We start from the raw sequence: 19,487 nt of genomic DNA on the forward strand, positions 1-19,487 counted from the left end.
CTTCCAGTCTCTCATTTCCTCATTTCTATGAGGAAGAGGCAGGGTATGTGAGAGAGGATATGCAGAGTTCGGAGTTTGGACAGATGGAGGTGCAAAGGCCTAGGGATGACTGGCAGTAGATGCAGAATTTACAGATGCAAGGGCACATAGCTGAGATCCTTGACCATGATCTGGCACTGTAACTGCAGTATATTGAATGTTATATGAGACCAAAGTTGTAGATTGGAAAGGAAAGATGGAAAAGGGGAATCTTTTTTTTTTTTTTTTCCTTTTGAATAATAAAGATAGGTGAGAGAAGCAATTCAGAAAAGCACTGCAAAGAAATACAGCAGCTAAAGGAAGAAAAAGTATATTGAGCCATAGGAGGTCTTGCTGCAATATAAAGGAATACACTTAGCTAGGAGCTGAGGGCATCTGTGTGAGCTGGTTACTGACCTTGAGACCTTTAGCCTTTTACGTGACACAAGAAGAAAAATACAGGAAGTCTCTGTGGTTTGAGAGCGTTCTGTCGGTGCACGTGCACTTGGTACTTGCTGTGGGACTTGCTTATGCTGCAGATCACACATTGATTGGGACCTTTCTGTTCCTTTTAGAGACTGTTGCTGCACTTTGAACAGATCTTCTGATTTTATTTCATCTTAAAGGAATCCCCTTCACATGCAGAAAAACTGCCCCACAGTCTGAGCCAACATGGAGTAAGTGGGGAAACAAGGGATTGCTGCAATCTACTGCTCTGAGCTATGTCACTGTTGTGGACACATTTTAGCTAATCGTTTATGGCTTGCAGATTTTGGGTACCTCAGCATGTAGTTCATTTTACTCAGATGGCTTGAAAATGCCTAGCTTATGCAAGTATTTGTAAATGCATTATTCCTTTCCCTGCAGGATCTTAATCCTTTATCACTGGTGCACCAATTAAAACAGAGAACCAATTTATGTTGACCTTTTGACTAAAGGAGAGATTTAAAAGGCAAGGAAAAAAACCAGCATCACAAATGTCAATATTCTTCAGTATCTATCAGAAGCCTTTCTTCTCCTTTGAGTAAATTGGTTCATTAAGGAGCTACCATTTCACTGTAATTCCTTTTTTCACCTTAGACAAGTCTCCCAGGAAATCCTCTCTAAGAGTCCTTTTACTGAAGTTTGCCTTCTTGAAATACATTATTTTTAGTTTATTTTCCTTCTAATCTAACTTTCGAGAATTCTGTCCTTTTGTGACTAATCTCAACTACATTGCCACTTAATCTTCACATTTTTAGCTGTTTCTTCTCTGTTAATTAGAGACATATGTGAAGCAGCCCCTACCCTCATTACTCTTTTCATGAAAGCATTTCAGTAACTTCCTCTTCAGCTTGTCTCCTCCTGTATTCACAAAGAATGTTAGTCAGTAACCTACATTATCACCAAGGTCTGTGTTCTGATTTACTCTTCACAAATATATCATCTACTTGATCCTTCTAGTCTGGCAGGGAAATCCCAAAGTAGCAATTTTTTTTTTTTTTTTTTTAATTTATAAGTGTCCTTTGCAGTCACTTAGCAGTTCTTTCTCCCTTTTGATCTGAACCTCAGAACAAGTCTATTCATCCATGCTCCCTTATTGCTTTTCCTCAGCAAGATGTACTACATGAATTCGAATTCTTCCACCTCCTCCTCTCCCTAGATTGTTATATTATTACTGTAACTATAAATGAGCTGCATGAAGTAATAATCAGATGGCTGGTGAGTCTCAAATCTAGTCAGACTCATGATTCTCGGTGTTAAGGATATATATATTCTTTTTCACTAGCACTTTATTTGCTATTGGGAATTGGACCATTGGTTGTTTCCCTAATCAGCTGCTTCTCTGAGGGTATCCAATTCATCCTCTATGGAACTCCTGCATTCCTTTCCAGCTGGTCAACTTCTTTTTCTCTTGGAGTTCCTCATGCCTGGCATGTTACTGATACCCTTTTGAATCATATGGGTTTCTTTGCTTCACCAGTTTGCTTATGGGCCTTCTACCAGTTTCCTAAAGAATATTTGCAGGGATTCTTTCAATCCTGGTTTCTGCTTTTAGAAGTATGTAGGTCTGTGTTCCCTGGTTTGAGCACAGAACCTGGATTGAAGAATTCCCCTCCAGGGTTCCTGTGTGCATACAACTGTAGGTAGCCACCCTGTATCCTCAGAGCTGTAGACTGGAAGATATGATGACAGAGATGACCCTGATGCTGTGCTTTTAAAAGCCTGAATTATACTGTGCTTTCTAAAACCCCTTTCTCCAATCATTCTCTTAAATTGTCCTGTTACAAAAGTCAGGGAGATACTGAACTGCTGATTCAGAAATACATAGCTTTCATTGACCTCCAGAGATCAGGATTTCAGTGAAACCATAGGAAGTTTGTGGTATGTAAGAACACACTACCATCCCTCAAAATGATGCAGTAAATTTATTTTTAAGATTTCTCTTGAAATTATCCCCTTTACAAGACTTCTCCCATTTACCAACCTAACTGGTAACTTCTCAAAGTCTTTTGCTGTGCTGAGCTATTTGCAAGGAGATTAGGTAGGTCCCTTGATCATTGTAGTTATACCGCTCCTCAAAAAAGCGGAGGTTATCATTTTTAATCCCTTCGGACTGCAGAGAAGGAACTTGAAGCTATCAGTTAGGAGATGAGTGTTCTATTGAGCAGGCTGTTAGATAAAAGAGCAGTTATTTTCAAGCAACTTCGTGGCATTTCTTACACTTTCATGTCCTTTGCCCTGATAGCAGGAGATGGATCTCTGCAGCAAGCTACTTTGCTCTTAGTCCCATTTATTTTATTGAGTGTATCAATAGAGCAAGGTGTTTCTTATTGAAAGATGTGTGGTAGCTGTTTTGAAAAAACACGCAGTGTTTGTACTGGAATACTAAGTATGTGTATAAACCTAGATATTATAAAGACTGCAATTGTAGATAGTCATACTTGAAAAGTAAAATTTTGCAAGTACCAAGTTTGATACAATGTTTCTTCCTCACATTAAAATAATCACTTTTGGTTTTGACAATAATAGATTCCTTAGACTGTCTTGAAAATTGATTTCTTTAATGCTTTTTGTTACAGTGTGATCAAGGAAGCAGTGTAATATCTCCTACTTAATGATATTTGTTTTAAGAAAAGCACACTTTGCTGAATATAAGTGCCAATCCAGGGAGTTACTGAAGGATGTGCTTGACTGTAGGTACTTGAGTACCTCCGTAGTATGACACACGAGTGTGTTGGTTTTGTGTGTGGCAAGGTTTTGGTAGTGGGGGGGCTACAGGGGTGGCTTCTGTGAGAAGCTGCTAGAAGCTTCCCCTGTGTCTGACAGAGCCAATGCCAGCCGGCTCCAAGACGGACCCGCCGCTGGCCAAGGCCAAGCCAATCAGCGCCTCTGTGATAACATATTTAAGAAAGACAAAAACAGTTAGAGAGCGCTTTTGCAGCCAGAGAGAGGAGTGAGAAGATGTAAGAACATCTGCAGACACCAAGGTCAGTGAAGAAGGAGGGGGAGGAGGTGCTCCAGGCGCCGGAGCAAGATCCCCCTGCGGCCCGTGGTGAAGACCATGGTGAAGCAGGCTGTCCCCCTGCAGCCCATGGAGGGAGGATGAGGGGGTGTAGCTATTCCACCTGCAGCCCGTGGAGGACCCCACACCAGAGCAGGTGGAGACACCTGAAGGAGGCTGTGGCCCCATGGGAAGCCCACGCTGGAGCAAGCTCCTGGCAGCACCTGTGGATCCGTGGAGAGAGGAGCCCATGCCAGAGCAGGTTTGCTGACAGGACTTGTGACCCCGCGAGGGACCCACGCTGGAGCAGTTTGCTCCTGAAGGTCTGCACCCCGTGGAGGAGACTCACATTGGAGAAGGCCGTGAAGGACTGTCTCCCGTGAGAGGGACCCCACGCTGGAGCGGGGGAACAATGAGTCCTCCCCCTGAGGATGAAGAAGCGGCAGAAACACCGTGTGATGAACTGACCGTAACCCCCGCTCCCCGTCCCCCTGTGCTGCTGGGGGGGGCGGAGGTTGAAGCCGGGAGTGAAGTTGAGCCCGGGAAGATGGGAGGGGTGGGGGGAGGTGTTTTTAAGATTTGGTTTTATTTCTCATTCCTCTACTCAGTTTTGCTTAGTAATAAATAAGATGAATTCCCTCTCTAAGGTCAGTCTGTTTTGCTCGTGATGATAATTAGAGAATGATCTCTCCCTGTCCTTATCTCGACCCGTAAGTTTTTTTTTTTCATTGTACCTTTTCTCCCCTGTCTAATGAAAGAGGGGAGTGATAGAGCGGCTCTGGTGGGCACCTGGCCCTCAGCCAGGGTCAACCCACCACAACGAGGTTATTATAATTTCAGCTTTCTTCTGTAATGAGTACAGAGTGACACTATAAGAAAATATTTAGGAAGATACGTGTGCCTTAATACAAAAGTGTAAAATATTAAGAAAACACAGGGTAAGAAAAGACCTTCAGGGTCATTTTGCCTAGTTATCATATGCAATCCTGAGATGAATGAATCCTCATAAAACTGATAAATTGTATCTGAAGACTTTTTAGGTGGCTTCTCTAGCTATTCTTATTCACCTGTTGTTCCAGAATCGTATTTCTTTGGATTCTGCAATCTAAATTGGGGAATGTTTTAAATCTAGGTCTCAGATCTGCAGATGAGAGTCCTAACTTGCAAGGTTTATCTTAAAATGGTCTTCAGTCTTTTCTGATGGAGCAGCATGGATTTTCTGGTAATATTAAAAGATCTCTTGAGAAGAAGAATCTTGGTACTGATGGGAAATGACTTAATTTTTTTTTCCAATAAAATTTTAATTATTTATAGAAACTGGATTGTTATTGAGAAGAGAGCAATCATTAGAGTTATGTGGTTATAACAGTCATCAATAGATTCTAGTTGTCGCAGGCTATGGAGGAAAAAAATGTTGGCCCTATCAGATACAGGGTGGTAAGTACTCTAATGAGTACATAAAGGAGGAGCTATTTTCCAGCCAGTTAGCTATGGTAAGTGTTCACAAACTGTGCTTGTGTGGTTTTTTTATTCTACTTCTTAGGGAGATGTGGATGAACTAAAGGCAGACGAGGAGCAACGGGAAGCGTTAAGGTGGAAAATGGCATGCAAGCAAGGACAATGAACTGTGATTATTTAGTTTAAGCAATAGTCTATCTGAAGGATAAACAGAAGTAAAGCAATTGCATTACAGCATTGGAGGTTCATGTTGTGTATTAAGAAAATACTTTGAACCTTAAAGATAGTTTAGGCAATACAGTAATTTGCCTAAAGAAGGTACAGAATCTGCCTTTAAGGAAAAGAATGAGAGAAGACCAATCCATTATGTCAGTAGTAGCTAAGGTATAGCTGATTTTGCAGTAGTGCAAGAGAATAGTACTCTTTTGTAGAACCTCTCAACTAAGTCCACTCAATTCGAGACATGCTTTACCATTTTTGAATGGGAATAAATGCTGCTGGAAAGGTTACCAATGCTTGTTTAGTGCTTGCATTCTTTGCTACCCCAATTGTTCCAGTCTTGTAATGCCCAGTCCTGAATTGCTTGGAAACCATAGTAGAAAAGTGAGATGAAACTTGAGTTAAATATGTACTAGGGATGGGTGAATATTTTATGACAGCTTTTTTTCATGGAGAATAAGGTTGAAATACTTATTCAAAATGTTATTTTCTGTAACAAATTCTATTCTTTAGTTATACACTAAAATATATGTATTTTGAGGAACTGCCTCATTGTGTAAGTTTAATTATCTTACATTATTATTCTCTCCTTTTGATTTGCTATTTTCTTCTGAAATGGTTTTGAAGTATTTTTAAGAGAAAATGTGACGAGCACATAGCACAGTTTAGTGGCACAAGAGCTGAAATGTTGGTTGAAAGGGCAAGGTGGAAACACAAGAAAACACCAAACACGTCATTGCACCAACACAACCAATTTTGTGTATGTGATTGAATGTATTACGAGGTATCTCCACCCAAATAATCTTTTTACTTTTCAAAATCTAGGTAATCTAGCATTAGTTCAGTGCTCAATAAATTTCATGTTGTAGCCAAGTGGTTAAATATTCAGCTCCTACTGGAATAGTTACGTTTTAAATTTGTTTTCCAGACTGGAAGTCTATTGAAAAAAATTACTTGATCACCTTCTCTAATCAGTTTGACTTCAGATATGGAAAGAAAAGGGGGAAAGATGATGAATAAAGGAATAACACTTCTGGATTTACCAGTTCTTGCTGTTTACCTTTGGATGAGGGACAGATCATCTTTACCTCATCACCTCATCTCTCTGTGTTTTCTTTTTCCAGCCAGATTTCCTATTTTTACCTAGTTCGTGGTGTCCTGTAACTGACTTTACATAGGCCAGAAACCTCTCACTAGCTCTTAATTAATGATTTTTGCCAGCAATTACAGAAAAGAAAATTTACCATTCCCTGACTCTGTTTTGTACTTCCATTCCACCTGCATGAAGTATGGAGTTGTTAAGGAATGTTATGCATATTCTGACTCATTAATTATTGATTGTAGGAGGCTATATTGGGATAGAAATTATTTTTTTTTTAGTCTGACTACACATTAACTGAATCGCAGAATGTTAATTTAAAGAGAACATTGAATAAAATGGTAGAGCAGAGAACATGCATCCGAATAAAGCAAACTGGATATTTGAGCGGAGAAGAATTGATAGTTAGGTTCTATATTTTTCCTAATTTATTAATTATGCTTGTTTTAAGAACATAAAAATTATAATGTAAAACCCCCCACAAGAGTAGTACTATAGTTCTAAGCAGATTGTACCTTTAATCTGGAACAGTTTATGAGAACAGATCACATAGTATTCTAACTTTTTCACTTGACATTAGAGGACACTTCTATTCATGAATGAAAAATAACATAACTACCCAGGGAATAAAATCAAACTTTTAAGCATGAAAGATGCATTTGATCTTATTGTCTGGATAGGTATATATTTTCTATTAATATATGCACATATAGACTTTTATTTTCACGTCAAGATTACTTTCATAATTGAAGAAGCTAGGCCATGCTCCACACGTTCACAAACCATTCTAAAGGACAGAATATATTCAGGGGATTCTAATTCCATTTAGTTTGGATAGTAGTCTGACTTTTCTTTCTTTTTGACAGGTTTTCCACTTAAAATCTCATTGTCAGTGCTGAATTTCCACAGGTTATTTTTTTCTTAGTCTGTATCCCTTAAACATTGCTGCACTGTACTACAGTAGTTTCTTCCCCAGCTTTTCCCTGATATCTGCACAGTGTCAGCAATCCACATTTTTGCCATTCCAATGTGTTTTCCTGGATATCTTTCTATCATTTTATCTTTATTTTTGGTTACTGAAATTCATAATTATCTTTCCTAGTAATCCAGGAAATTACACTCTATTTTCATTGCTGATACCACTACCCTTTTTGTTTAATGCAGGGCTGTAGCTGCTTTCGATTGTCCAAGCACCATTTTTCTCCAGCTGGAATTATGCTCCAATGCTGTTTATGAAATCCAGCTTTTTTGTGTGTGTGAAAACAATACAAAAAATTTCCCTTGTCATCTTCCTCTCAACCTTTTGTGTATATCTTCCATTTTATCAACAACGTAGCTGCTAGTATCTCTTATCCTGCTAATCATCCCCGTCACTGTCCCTCTACATTATCCACTTTCTGTGCCATCGTATCAAATTCAGTATTTTTTTCCATATTCAATATAATTCACCAGTGCTTCATTGCTTCAACCATCTGTCTTCTGATATCTTACTCTCTTTATTTTCCTTTTGCGTAGCATCTTTGTATGCTTAACAGATGTTTTAGCTGTGCTCCTTCATAGAACTGCAACCACATCCTTTCCATGTTTAGCCTCTGTTATGATGCCTCCGAGGCAACAGGCAGTGAATGCTTATTAATTTATAGGACACTGTGCTTAGACACTTAGTGTTTAAACACTACTTTTTTTAAAATAAAACCTTTTTTTTCCCCTTTCATGTTTTGTGCACTGCTTCCCTCTTCAGACTGTGAGCTTTTGGAGACAGAATCTGGGTTTAAATATATACTCAAAAAACAGGTGGAATATCACATCTAACAGCAGAAGTTTTGAAAAATTTTAATATTTTTGATGATAATGGATTTCCTGGCCTACCAACTACTTTGTTCTTCCTGCTGTAAAGTACTGAAACAGATATTTGCTGTATTTTATTATTAAAGAAAATAGGAAGAACTTCATGAAAACTGAAACACAAAATGTTATTTATCCATGTTTTAGTCAATTCAGATTAACCACCACTTCAGTTTACTTTTTGCTGTGCTTGTGGATGTAAGTTCAAGTATACGATCCTAAGGAAAAAGCTTGTATTTTAATTAGCGGGGTTCTTTGCCTTCTAGCTGCACACTTTGTGAGATGCATGACAAATTATTGGAGGATCTAGCAGAACTCTGTTCTCAACTCAGCTAATGAGAGTTTTAATTCCTGCACTGCAGCATTACACAGTCCTGCTTCTTCTTTCCAGACCAAGGAATTTGAACTCTGTGATTTTAAGTAGGAATGGTAGGTGTTTTTTCCACTTTCATGTCTTTCACATAGCAGTACTACCCATAGATTTGCAGGCTTTTTTAGTATTAAAGGTATGGATTTGACCCAAGTCTCGTGCAAAGAGGTTTTATTTCATCTAGGCTGAGGGAGCTGTAAGATTTAGTTACTGTCCTGCAGAAGAAATGTTATTCCCAATAGAAATAGCCCGCAGCTTGGCTTCAAACCTGCCCTTTCTGTAACTTACAAGCCAGTATTGTGAATCCTGTCCTAGGTCTCTGGTTCTCGTGTATGACACAGAGAGCTGGCTGTCATGCAGATTGCTAACCTTGTTCTTGCACGCTTCTTGTTTGTCAGCAATTTGTATAGAATTCCTTATCTACTTATCCCTTACAATGCCTTAGTGTTTAAATAATTTAAAAAGGGAAAAAAAAAAAAAGAGAGAGAGAAAAGAAAGCACAACACAGCACATTTCATTATATAGCAATATGTGTGGTCCAGGGTTAGGATAGATTGTGGTTTTCTTGGCTTGTTGAGAAGTATTCATAGTTCTATCATATGCTTTGCTATTTGGAGTTATCATAAAACATGTTTTCTTAATAGTTTATTGGGCAGAAATAGAACATATTATATATGTAGTACACCCTTATAGAATTTTCAGCACATTGCCAAGAAATAACAGCCTTTTAAAAGATCGTCCTCGCTGTTTAAAGACAGTGTGAATTAACTTCAGGCTTTCTTATATACCATTTATGGGACCATCTGAGAACATTAATCTCTACCCATTTCTATATTGGTCAAAGCTTGAAAAAATTCTGAAATGTCAGTATTAGTTGTTTGACTTCCAGAATTTATTTTTTTTTAATATGCTCTGATTCAAAGTTATCTCTCTCTATCAGAGATTTATAACAAGTATAGTTTGGGACTTCATTGGCTTTAATGTAGTGTTCAAATTCAGTAGAACTATTTCTAGATTGCTGCAGTTATAGGACAAGCAACAGGATAAAACAAATATTTAGTTTTCCCATTTTAAGGTTTTAATAGCTGCTTGTTTGAATTTCTGGTGTTAATAATTGTAATGTAATCTAAGAGTGCCATAAAATATTGATAGTGATGATTTTATTATATTTTTTTAATAATATCTATAAGGTAGGTATATTTATGGGCATAAAGATGAGAGGTTTGTTTTTTTCCTAGTGTCATAGTAGGGAAAAGAACAAAATAATTGAGGCACGGTCACTCTTAGGTTTTTTAATGTACTTATATGGGAAAAAAGGAACATACGTAGAATAACAATCTAAGAATAATCATAAATATTAAAATAATAATAAGAGGAAATAAAGTGATTGCAAATATGATCACTCACCACCTACCACAAACAGACTGATGCCCAGTCTCCAAGCAGTGTCCGCCTTGAAGGACCATCCCAGTTCTGCCCCCGATGTCTTCCTCTACCACCACTTTTTATTGCTGAGCATAATGTTACAGGTATGGAATATCCCTTTGGCCAGTTTGGGTCAGTTGTCTTGGCTGTGTCCCCTCCCAACTCCTTGCCTGTCTACTTACTGGGGGGCAGAGAGGGGGAAAAAGAGACAGGCTTGATTCTGTGCAAGCACAGTTCAGCAATAGCCAAAGCAAAGTGTGTTATGAGCACTGTTTTAGACAAAAAATCCAAAGCACAGTACCATACAAACTGCTATGAAGAAAGCCAACTCCATCCCAGCCAGTCCCAGTAGCACTTACTGTAAGAAAGTACTAGAATAGTTCATTGAAGTATATTTTTTAATAAAATTAGATCACACCAAAATGATAATCTGAGTGTAAGTAATTTTAGGCAGTTTATTTGGAAGATTAGCAGAATAAATGTCTAAAATGAATTATACTGATAATATTACATCAAAATCATATCTACACAACGATGCAAGTGTGTTTTAAGAGAGAATTCCTCTGTGGTTCTGTTTTAAAGTCTCATATTAATTTTCATCTTTCTGGGGGAGCCCCAAAGTTAAACTGATCTTCGTGATCATAAGTGCATTAAATGAGCCAAGAAGACTGGACATTCCTCTGATTAACCTTTTAAATCTTAATAACTTCTTAATCATGTTACTTCTGAAAACTCTTGAATTTTTCTCTATAATAGCATAGTTCTAACTCAATGAAACAAGAAACTCTTCTTATTCCAGCTCTTTTTTTAAACTGGACGGGGAGTTATTGATGAAGAAATGTACTGGGCAGTGATTCTTTGAACGGGGAGAGCTTCATAAGCCACGCTGTGATACATGTCTGACTATTTTCTTTATTTTACAATTCAGTCTTATTTCATATCAGTCATTACACACTTCAGGAAGTTACTTTCTGGAAGATTATTGCAGTTTATTGAGCAATTAAGGTCCACAGTTGCCCTATTTAAGTTCTATATCTTATAACACTATTTGTGCGTATGCTCCAGAATGTAGTGTCTGTCTTCTTGTATTGAATAATGTAATTTTACCGAAACTAGAGTGCTCCTCTCTGTCCCAGAGTCTGTCTGCATTCAAACTGCTGGACCTGGTAGGTGGGTAGCTGACTGCTAAAGAACATGAGGGCTTAGAAACGTCACTCGGAAAAGGGGAAGCCCTTATGGACGCAGCAGGCTCTATCGTTAGTTTGTTTATGAGACTCTGGCAAGTTAAACTTGCAATACCAAATTAACTTCCCCACTGATGAAATAAATGATAAAATGTGATAACTATGAAAACTTAGCGAACAAATTAATTTCTGTGCTTCAGTTCCATTTCAGTAACATAACAGTATCACTTGATATAAAGCCACTGAAAGTATTTGAAAATTAATTAATAGTTGTGAGGAACTGTGTCACTTCAGTAACAACCACTTATGAGAACAGAAGCCGAGAGGGAAGCTGATGGGACTGTCTCCAAAGCAGGATTTTAACAGAGTACAGTAAAGGGGGCAAAGAAAAATAATGAGCAAAAGCAAAATAGTGAGTAGCTGCTGATTAAGAGTAGTGCCAACCTTGTGTGATATTAGCTGGGATTTAGGAGGGTAAATATTACGCAAAATTATAGACTTTATCATACACATACATGCAAGATGGAACAGATGGAATTTTCCTAGGCAATCTAATTTCAACATTCAGTTTTCTGGAAGTTTGACTTTATATTTTTTCACTCCCCCCCCCCAGTTTTATTGTGAATGTTATTTTATGCCTGGCAGTTACAAACATTCCACAGAAGTAGATAAAACAACATATTGAATTTGCCTTTTCAGTTAGAAAATGTGTTTATATCCAAATCAATAAATCAGTACCTAATTCTTGTTGAGTATTTATTCACTGCCAAAAATGTAGCACGGTCATTGTGTTTTCTCAGGTTATTCTTTCCTATTATGATTTTATATGCTATTACTATAGCATATACAGAAAATAGAATTGCTGAAATTGAGAATTAATGGGTATTAATACAGATTGCACATTCAAAAGCAAAGTCTAACTTTTTTATTTTCCATTTCAAAACTATGCACCACTGTCTCTATTGCATTCCTTGTTAGAAGCCTACAAATGCCTGAATATTTATATGTGAAATGATTTTTTATAGACATCTCATATCTTGATTTAAGAAAAATATGTTAAAGTATAACATCACTTTGTTAAGAAGCACTATTTGATAATTCAGCTGTCATAGTGTACTGGTTTTGGCTGGGATAGAGTTACATTCTTTCTACCAGCTGTTTATGGGGGCTGCGTTTTGGATCTGTGCTGAAACCAGTGCTGATAACCCAGGGATGTTTTCGTTCCTGCTGAGCAGTGCTTACACAGAGCCAAGGGCTTTGCTGCCTCTCACCCCACGCCACCAGTGAGGAGGCTGGGGGGGCAAAGGAGTTGGGAGGGTGACACAGCCGGGACAGCTGACCCCAACTGACCAAAGGGATATTCCATAGCACATGACGTCATGCTCAGCATATCAAGCTGGGGAAGAAGGAGGAAGGGGGGGATGTTGGGAGTGATGGGGTTTGTCTTCTCAAATCACCGTTACACATGATGCAGCCCTGCTTCCCTGAGGATGCTGAACACCTGCCTGCCCATGGGAAGTGCTGAATGAATTCCTTGGTTTGCTTTGCTTGTGCGTGTGGCTTTTGCTTTACCTATGAACTGTCTTTTATCTCAACCCATGAGTTTTTCTCACTTTCACTCTTCTGATTCTCTCCCCCATCCCCCCATGGGGGGAGTGAGTGAGCAGCTGTGTGGGGCTCAGTTGCTAGCTGGGGTTAACTACAACACATAGTTTGAATACAAACAGCACTTGTGCTAACAAAAAGGCAGTTCTTGTCTTTATGTATCAGTTACAAGTTTGCTAAACATTATATGGACTATTAGAGTCCGTAAATTTCTCTTGGTGCCATGTTACTTTAACAAGTGTATTCTATATTATAGATAGCCTTAGCAGTAATTTTGTTATTCCATATTTTTTTCTGCATTGGAAAGGATTTATATTTATTTTCTGACTGTAGTTTCTGGTTTTTTAGTCATAGGCATATAGGCTGCTAGTCTTATAACTGACTTGTGAAGGCATGATTCCCAACATTATGTTCATTGCAAATCTATCATAGTATGGAAAGCTATCTATCACTGTATCTTTGTTATTTTTGGGAAATGATTGGAGCTGAATTACATTTTATAAGACGTAATTCTTTTTGTTGTCTCAAAGAATTAACATTTTCACAGTCTTGCTTCAGATGTGGATGCAGTGATGTCAGTCAAATACCTGCCATATTGGCATCATTATTTGTTTTAGAAAGGTAATAGCTATAGCAGTATACTTATCTATAAGTATAACGTTGTTTAATTCAGTGTCCTCTTCCAGCTTCAGCTATAGCAGTTGAGGACATTGTAATCCAACTGTTTACGACTGCCCAGCAAATAGAGGTTTACTTGCTTCACAATTCAGCCAACAGAGCAGAATGCAAGTTCTCGCCTGTTCTGCTATACTAGAGTCAGCAATGGCTTCAAAACATTTAATCATCAATTAGGTTAAATTTGCTAATTTTGCACTTAAGTGGATCAAGTTGAATTCCACTGGCTGTACGGTGAAGAATTTTCTTCCATCAGGAATATAGTAACAAGCGTCTAGGGATAAAAACTCTTGAATTTCTATCAGTGGGCAAAATGATCCTGTCTCTTAAGTATCAAGCAGGTTTCATTGTTTTTTTTTCTGTAAGAATGCAGCTGAAGCCTTATAATGCCACTTTTCTATGCTTGTATTTTATTGAACATTAAATCATTTGGTTTGGTTGTTTCATCCAGACTTTTACAATGGCCTTTTTTCTATTTCTATTCAGATTAAAACAAACAAACAAAAATAACCCTCAGCATTTTGAAGTTGTTCTTTTCAGCAGTAAAAATGCTTTTTAGTAGTCATGAGCAACTTCTAACAAAAATCTCTTTTTCTTTTTTCCTATCGGATATTTTCCTTTGTATTTTAATTGCTGGGAAAAGCAAAAAACAGTTGATTCAAGACATAACAATGATATAATTTTTTTTCTAATATTCACTACGTAAAATAATAGATTGCTTTACCAAATGTTGTATGTATTTTTGGAGATAATTAACTAGTTATTTTACTTAGCAGTTGTATTCAAGATCTAGCTTCACCTCTACACTAAGAAATACTTCTGATGTACATTGTACCCTTGCATTACGTCCAGCCAAGGAATAATGTCTGCAGTTCACCATCAGGCTGCACAGTTAAATACCTCAATCCTCAGTGAAGCTTTGCCTATAAATCCCCCCATCTAGCTCCTGTCCAAGGTCATCAGGAGAGCTGGGGACAGTGGGACAGCACTCATTAATTTTAGATATTAGGCCAGCTACTGTGTTCTTTTTACGTTGTTCTGGGTAAGGTTATTTCCTAAAGTGAATATATATTATTGATTGTAGGATGGAATGGGAAATTTGAGAGTCACTAAAAAAGGAATACGACTTGAAGGAATATCTGAATTTCTACTCCCACTATACGTGAAAGAAATCCATTCCCGAAAGGTAGGTGGTTTTCATCTTTCTTTCTTAATTTACAGCTAATATAAATGAATCTCTTCAGTCTCAGACTACAAAGTTCAATTCTTACACCTCCTAAGTCAGCAATCAGTAGAAGTTTTCTTTAAGAATACCTTAACAGTGAGAGCTTCCTTCATGTCAAAAATGATTTATTTTTTTTTTTCATGAAACCTTGCTTGCCTCTTAAAAGAAATGTCTTATCCTAAAGAAAGGAGATTCAAAGCATGTATATATTATACTTCAAATGACTTCAGCCTTGGGAATAGAACATTTGACTCCTCATTTGATGTAAACTACAGAAAAACAAGATTGGTGGTATGTGCAGAATGCAGTAAAATAAAGAACGGTTTTATATATGCTTAAGTTCTTTCTGGTATTTAGCTAGTGTGATTCCCTCCTTCCTTCCTTCCTTTTCATCATTAGGTACAGGCAATCTTGCTAAACTGCATAATGTTTCAAGGATTTAATTTTTCAAAGTAAACCAGTTTTAATGTTGTTTAAATGTAATTGTTTTATCATTTAGCAGCAGGTCGTTAAAAAGGAAGAAAGAAAATCAAGATGAATAGGTATTCCGAAATTCAGTGTAGCTCATTGTAACTCATTTGTTTTGATTCAGTCATGCTGTTTAATATTAACCTTAACAATGAATTAAAAAATAATTTTGAAATACTGGAAATCCCTTAAGTTCTTTTACCGTACAAGTGATGGCCTATGATCAGAGAGGAATATTACAATGGTTTTCAGTCAATCAGCAAAGAATTTTAATATGCATACTGCAAAAGTTGGCAGGAATGAAAAATATGTCTACCCTAAAGGCCTTTGTGGAAAATTCTGTCTGTTGAAATCTGTCTTCTATGTATATATATTTTTAAAAAAACCTCTCAAGTATATTCATAAATGAGATCATGACAGTTTCCCATTTCTCTTAATTAATTCACTCTGATGTTAATAGATGTGTGAGATGCACAGGTAGTCTTTTTGTCCTCTTTTTCTGTAAAACTAAGGTCTTTTAATGTTTAACAGAGTAGCAATATTGTCCTAGATAATGAAAAATTCTACAATATTTAAGTAACGGTATATTCTCCAGCAATGTTGAATTTTGATCACGTTATTGAACAGATATTCGTTTACTTTTCAACTCACCATACATACAATGGTACAATATCTTGTTCATAATGTTTCTTTTATAATAGTAGCTAAAAATATTAATACCTAGCTAAGATAAACCTATAATCCATCATTTAGTAATAAATTATTTCTAAATAAATGCAAATATCATAGCTTTGATATTGATAAGAATTTTGAGGGAGGCCGGAGGGAACAATGGAACAGTCAATGTATGAGTATATAAATGCCCATTTAGATGTACCAAGCACTGCTACCAAGAGTAAACAAATAAGGCCAGATTCTGCCTTCTAAAATTGGAAAGGCATCTACAAAAGGGAACTTTGGCTGTGGGTTTATATTTTCCTTGAACACCTTGCCATGGAAAAGTATGAACACCTCTACAGTAGGTTCTGTAATCGAATATTTTCTTTACAATTTTGAAAGTATAGAATTCATCAAATTAACTAGAATGCTTTTTCTTTTTTATATATATAAATAGAAAAATATTTTACGAGTTCAGTTAGACTTTAATATCTAGTACAACAAATCCACTTAAAATCATGCCTAAAGCATGAACTTCTTTAGTATGAATATTCCAATATGTAGACTTTATGAAATTGGTGTAAAATTTCCAGGCTGTATAACCTTTCAGGGACCATACTTTTTCTTAGAAGTTGCAGAACATCAGTAATGGTTTGTGCATTTTCTACAGTTTGTTTCTGTGAGTGGATGGTGTCTGTTATCATTCCATGTCCTGTTACTGTACCTGAGAGTTATGATTTAGGATATTTGCTTGCACAGGGCTTCATATTGCAGAACATTGGTTCTGTTAAAGTAAACATGGAAAGTTTTGTTTCAAGTGAGAGTAATGAGAGACTCAAGTAGAGTCCTAATGTCACTCAGAGCTGCTCACCTCTCAGAAAAAAATGCATACAAATGTAACTGCTGTAAAGGAATAGGATGCAAAGTCTACCAGTAGCCTAACACAAGGTCACACCAGTCCTGTGAGGCTCATGAAAAAAAGATAGACCTGTCAGCGAGTGCCCTCAAACCAGCAGAAGAAAAGAGATAGAGCTGATCATTAGCTGGACAAAGAATTTCAATTAAAATATTTTTGGAGTTGCAGGTCTATTTATATCTCTTAACATTAAAACACTTTTTACCTAGCTAAAAAAATGGTATGTACGTAGACTTGGTTCTCCTCTTGCAGTGCTTCTGAACTAGGTTCACGTTCCATTCTTTTGCCAACGTGCTCAGTAGTTGTGCTAAAGTTTCTGTAACTTGTGATGTATGCAAATGTGAATGTCATGAAGGAATGATGAAAAAACCCTCTGGGATTTGTGATCTCTCTGCATGGTATTTTCCTAGGTGTGTAGCATCTGCATGTGACATTAGCTGTTTTGTCACTTACAGAATTGACCTCAGTGCTGTAGAAATCTAAGAGAGCGCCAGGTTTTCTGAGCTCTCATTGTAGTCAGTGTAGACCTAATCAACGCAGACAGTGGACTCCGAAGAGCTATCCTGCTCACCAGCCATTAGCATTTACTTTGGGTGATACAGAGGGGAATACTTTTCCCCTCCTTTTCCATGGAAGCAGTAATGATTTAAGTTTGAAGTACCCAGGAGTTAAAATATACCGTGGAATCGAAAACTCATTTGAAGCTGATGTCTTTGCAGTCTTTACATGCATATGTTGCTTATTTATTTTCTGAGAGTTTGCTGTGTAAGCAAATTTAGTCATTCCCTTCTAAAAGAACACAGACATTAAAGTGCATCATTCGATTAACTCTTGAGATGACTTGTAACGTATTCGATAATAGCTTTTTGGAATGGGTGTATTTCCTCTGCTGTGGTGACATGGTTTGTAGAATGGAGGCTGGGGGACCACCATGTGGGGTGCTCAGCCCTGCAGGTCAGGACGTCGCTGCTTTCCCATTACTGATCACAAAGTAGAGTTAGGTGGGAAGACCAATGATATTAGCAGCAGGTGTGCTATATTATGGGTAACAGGCATGAGTGGACTTGTTACGCATATGCTGGAGCTACCTTTTAGTTACCTAGATCTGGAGATGATAAAACATGTTAATTCATAGCACAGGGTTCACCTCTGAACTACTTCTGACAAGAGTCCCAGGCAGTCTGTTGAGTAGTTATGTTGAACTGAGCTCTCCGCTGCTGCAGTTTAAATGTGAAGGGGTGGCTGCGTTTTCTAATGTAAAATTCACATATGCTTACCAATGCTGAAATCACCACTTTTGCCTGCAGCATACCTGAATCTCCAAATAAGATAATTTTGGCTGGGCTAAATGCAGACCTTAAACTGCCTTTATCAGAAGAAATGTATTGAACTTTGTATATTGGTTGAAAAATTGCCTTTTATCTTGTGATTGCTTCATTGAAACCCTAAATATGAAAAGTAAATGCTAAAATACTTTAAGTCAGTTGGAGAACAAATGTGCATGACTTCCTAAAAACAAAGCAAAACTTCTAGTGATATTTTCTCATGCCAGTGTACTATTTTCTATTGAAAAGTAGTAATGAAAAATCCAGGTCTTTGGTAAACTGAATATTCATTCATGTTTTGTCTGTAGAAGTTGGGTAAATGCAAATGCTGCTCAGGGGGTGCCTTTTCCCTAACCTTGTTCTTCTTGCTTTGCCTTTTCTACTCTGTTCAGTTAGTGGTGTCTACAGAAACACGGGTTCCTACCCAAAATCTCATGTTTACACAAAAAAGATACTGCTGTATTTTCATCAAATGACTTAACAACTGCATGTCACAACTTGAACCTGAGCAAATAAGGGCTCATTTGATCCTGAATTGACATCTTTACATCCCTGAAACAAGGGTACACATACTGTATGAATTCAATTTTACTGAGAATTTAATTTTGACTATTGCTGGTCTAGTTATATACTTTTGATCAAATTACTAGTCTGAAACCAGTAAGTTTAATCTACACAATGTTATATTTTCGATGTTTATATCATTTGCATGGATATGATGCAAAGAAACAATGCAAACTACATTCTTTGTAGTGTATCATTAATGAGATGTATGAAATCAAATAACACATAATGCAATAAGCTGAATTATTGCAACATTTCAGTTTTTCTGAATTACATTTTATCATCCTACTACCACAACCATACTACTGCGTTTGTGAATGGAAACAATCGAGTTTGTTATATAACAATAAAAGCAGTTCATGGTGTTTTCTTGAGAATGTATTCTTGGCTTTATTGATCTTTCTCATTGGCATATAGAGTAATTAAGTGTTGAAGAAAATCAAGTTTTCTCTTTGTTAAATTGTTTCCGTTGCAGATAAAAGAAGTAACTCATTGTCCCTTAAACTAATGCGGATTGCTTTGTTTTTTCTGTACAATTAACAAGGTTAAAAATGTATTCTCTGAACTTGGCATGTATTTTCAAGAGACATCCTTAGAGAACACAGAATTTAATGATTTAGTTAAAAGTCATTAGAAAAAGGTCTAGAGAATAAGAAACATTGAATACATATAAACTTCTAACTGAACACAGGAAACTCTGAAAACTCTCTGTATATCTTGTATTTTTAAATATTTGATTGTATGAGAACTAAGAAATTGTAGGTAGGTTTCAAAGCAGAACTTCTTTCAAGTACTCTTCTCTCCAGATTTTCACTCTGGAGACTGAATATCCCTATAAATATTTAGAGAGATTTATTTTATTTTGTTTTCTCTCCAAACCTGAGTCAATCTTGACAAAAGCAATTCTACAATATATTTCGTTCTTCACTGTCTCTCTCAGTGTGTATCAA

At 37.0% G+C, this 19,487-nt stretch overlaps 1 protein-coding gene across 1 annotated transcript in view; it reads left to right on the plus strand.

Moving 5' to 3' along the window:
• The window catches only part of SGCZ (sarcoglycan zeta), a 482,281-nt gene that overhangs the window by 342,644 nt on the left and 120,150 nt on the right, over window positions 1-19,487 (plus strand). Inside the window, exon 3 of the mRNA XM_075752098.1 lies at window positions 14,467-14,568. Coding sequence (XP_075608213.1) covers window positions 14,467-14,568 — 102 coding nt within the window. The remainder of the gene's footprint in view (window positions 1-14,466; window positions 14,569-19,487) is intronic.

This window comes from Balearica regulorum, chromosome 4, assembly GCF_011004875.1.
Source record: "Balearica regulorum gibbericeps isolate bBalReg1 chromosome 4, bBalReg1.pri, whole genome shotgun sequence".
NCBI classification, from domain to species: domain Eukaryota; kingdom Metazoa; phylum Chordata; class Aves; order Gruiformes; family Gruidae; genus Balearica; species Balearica regulorum.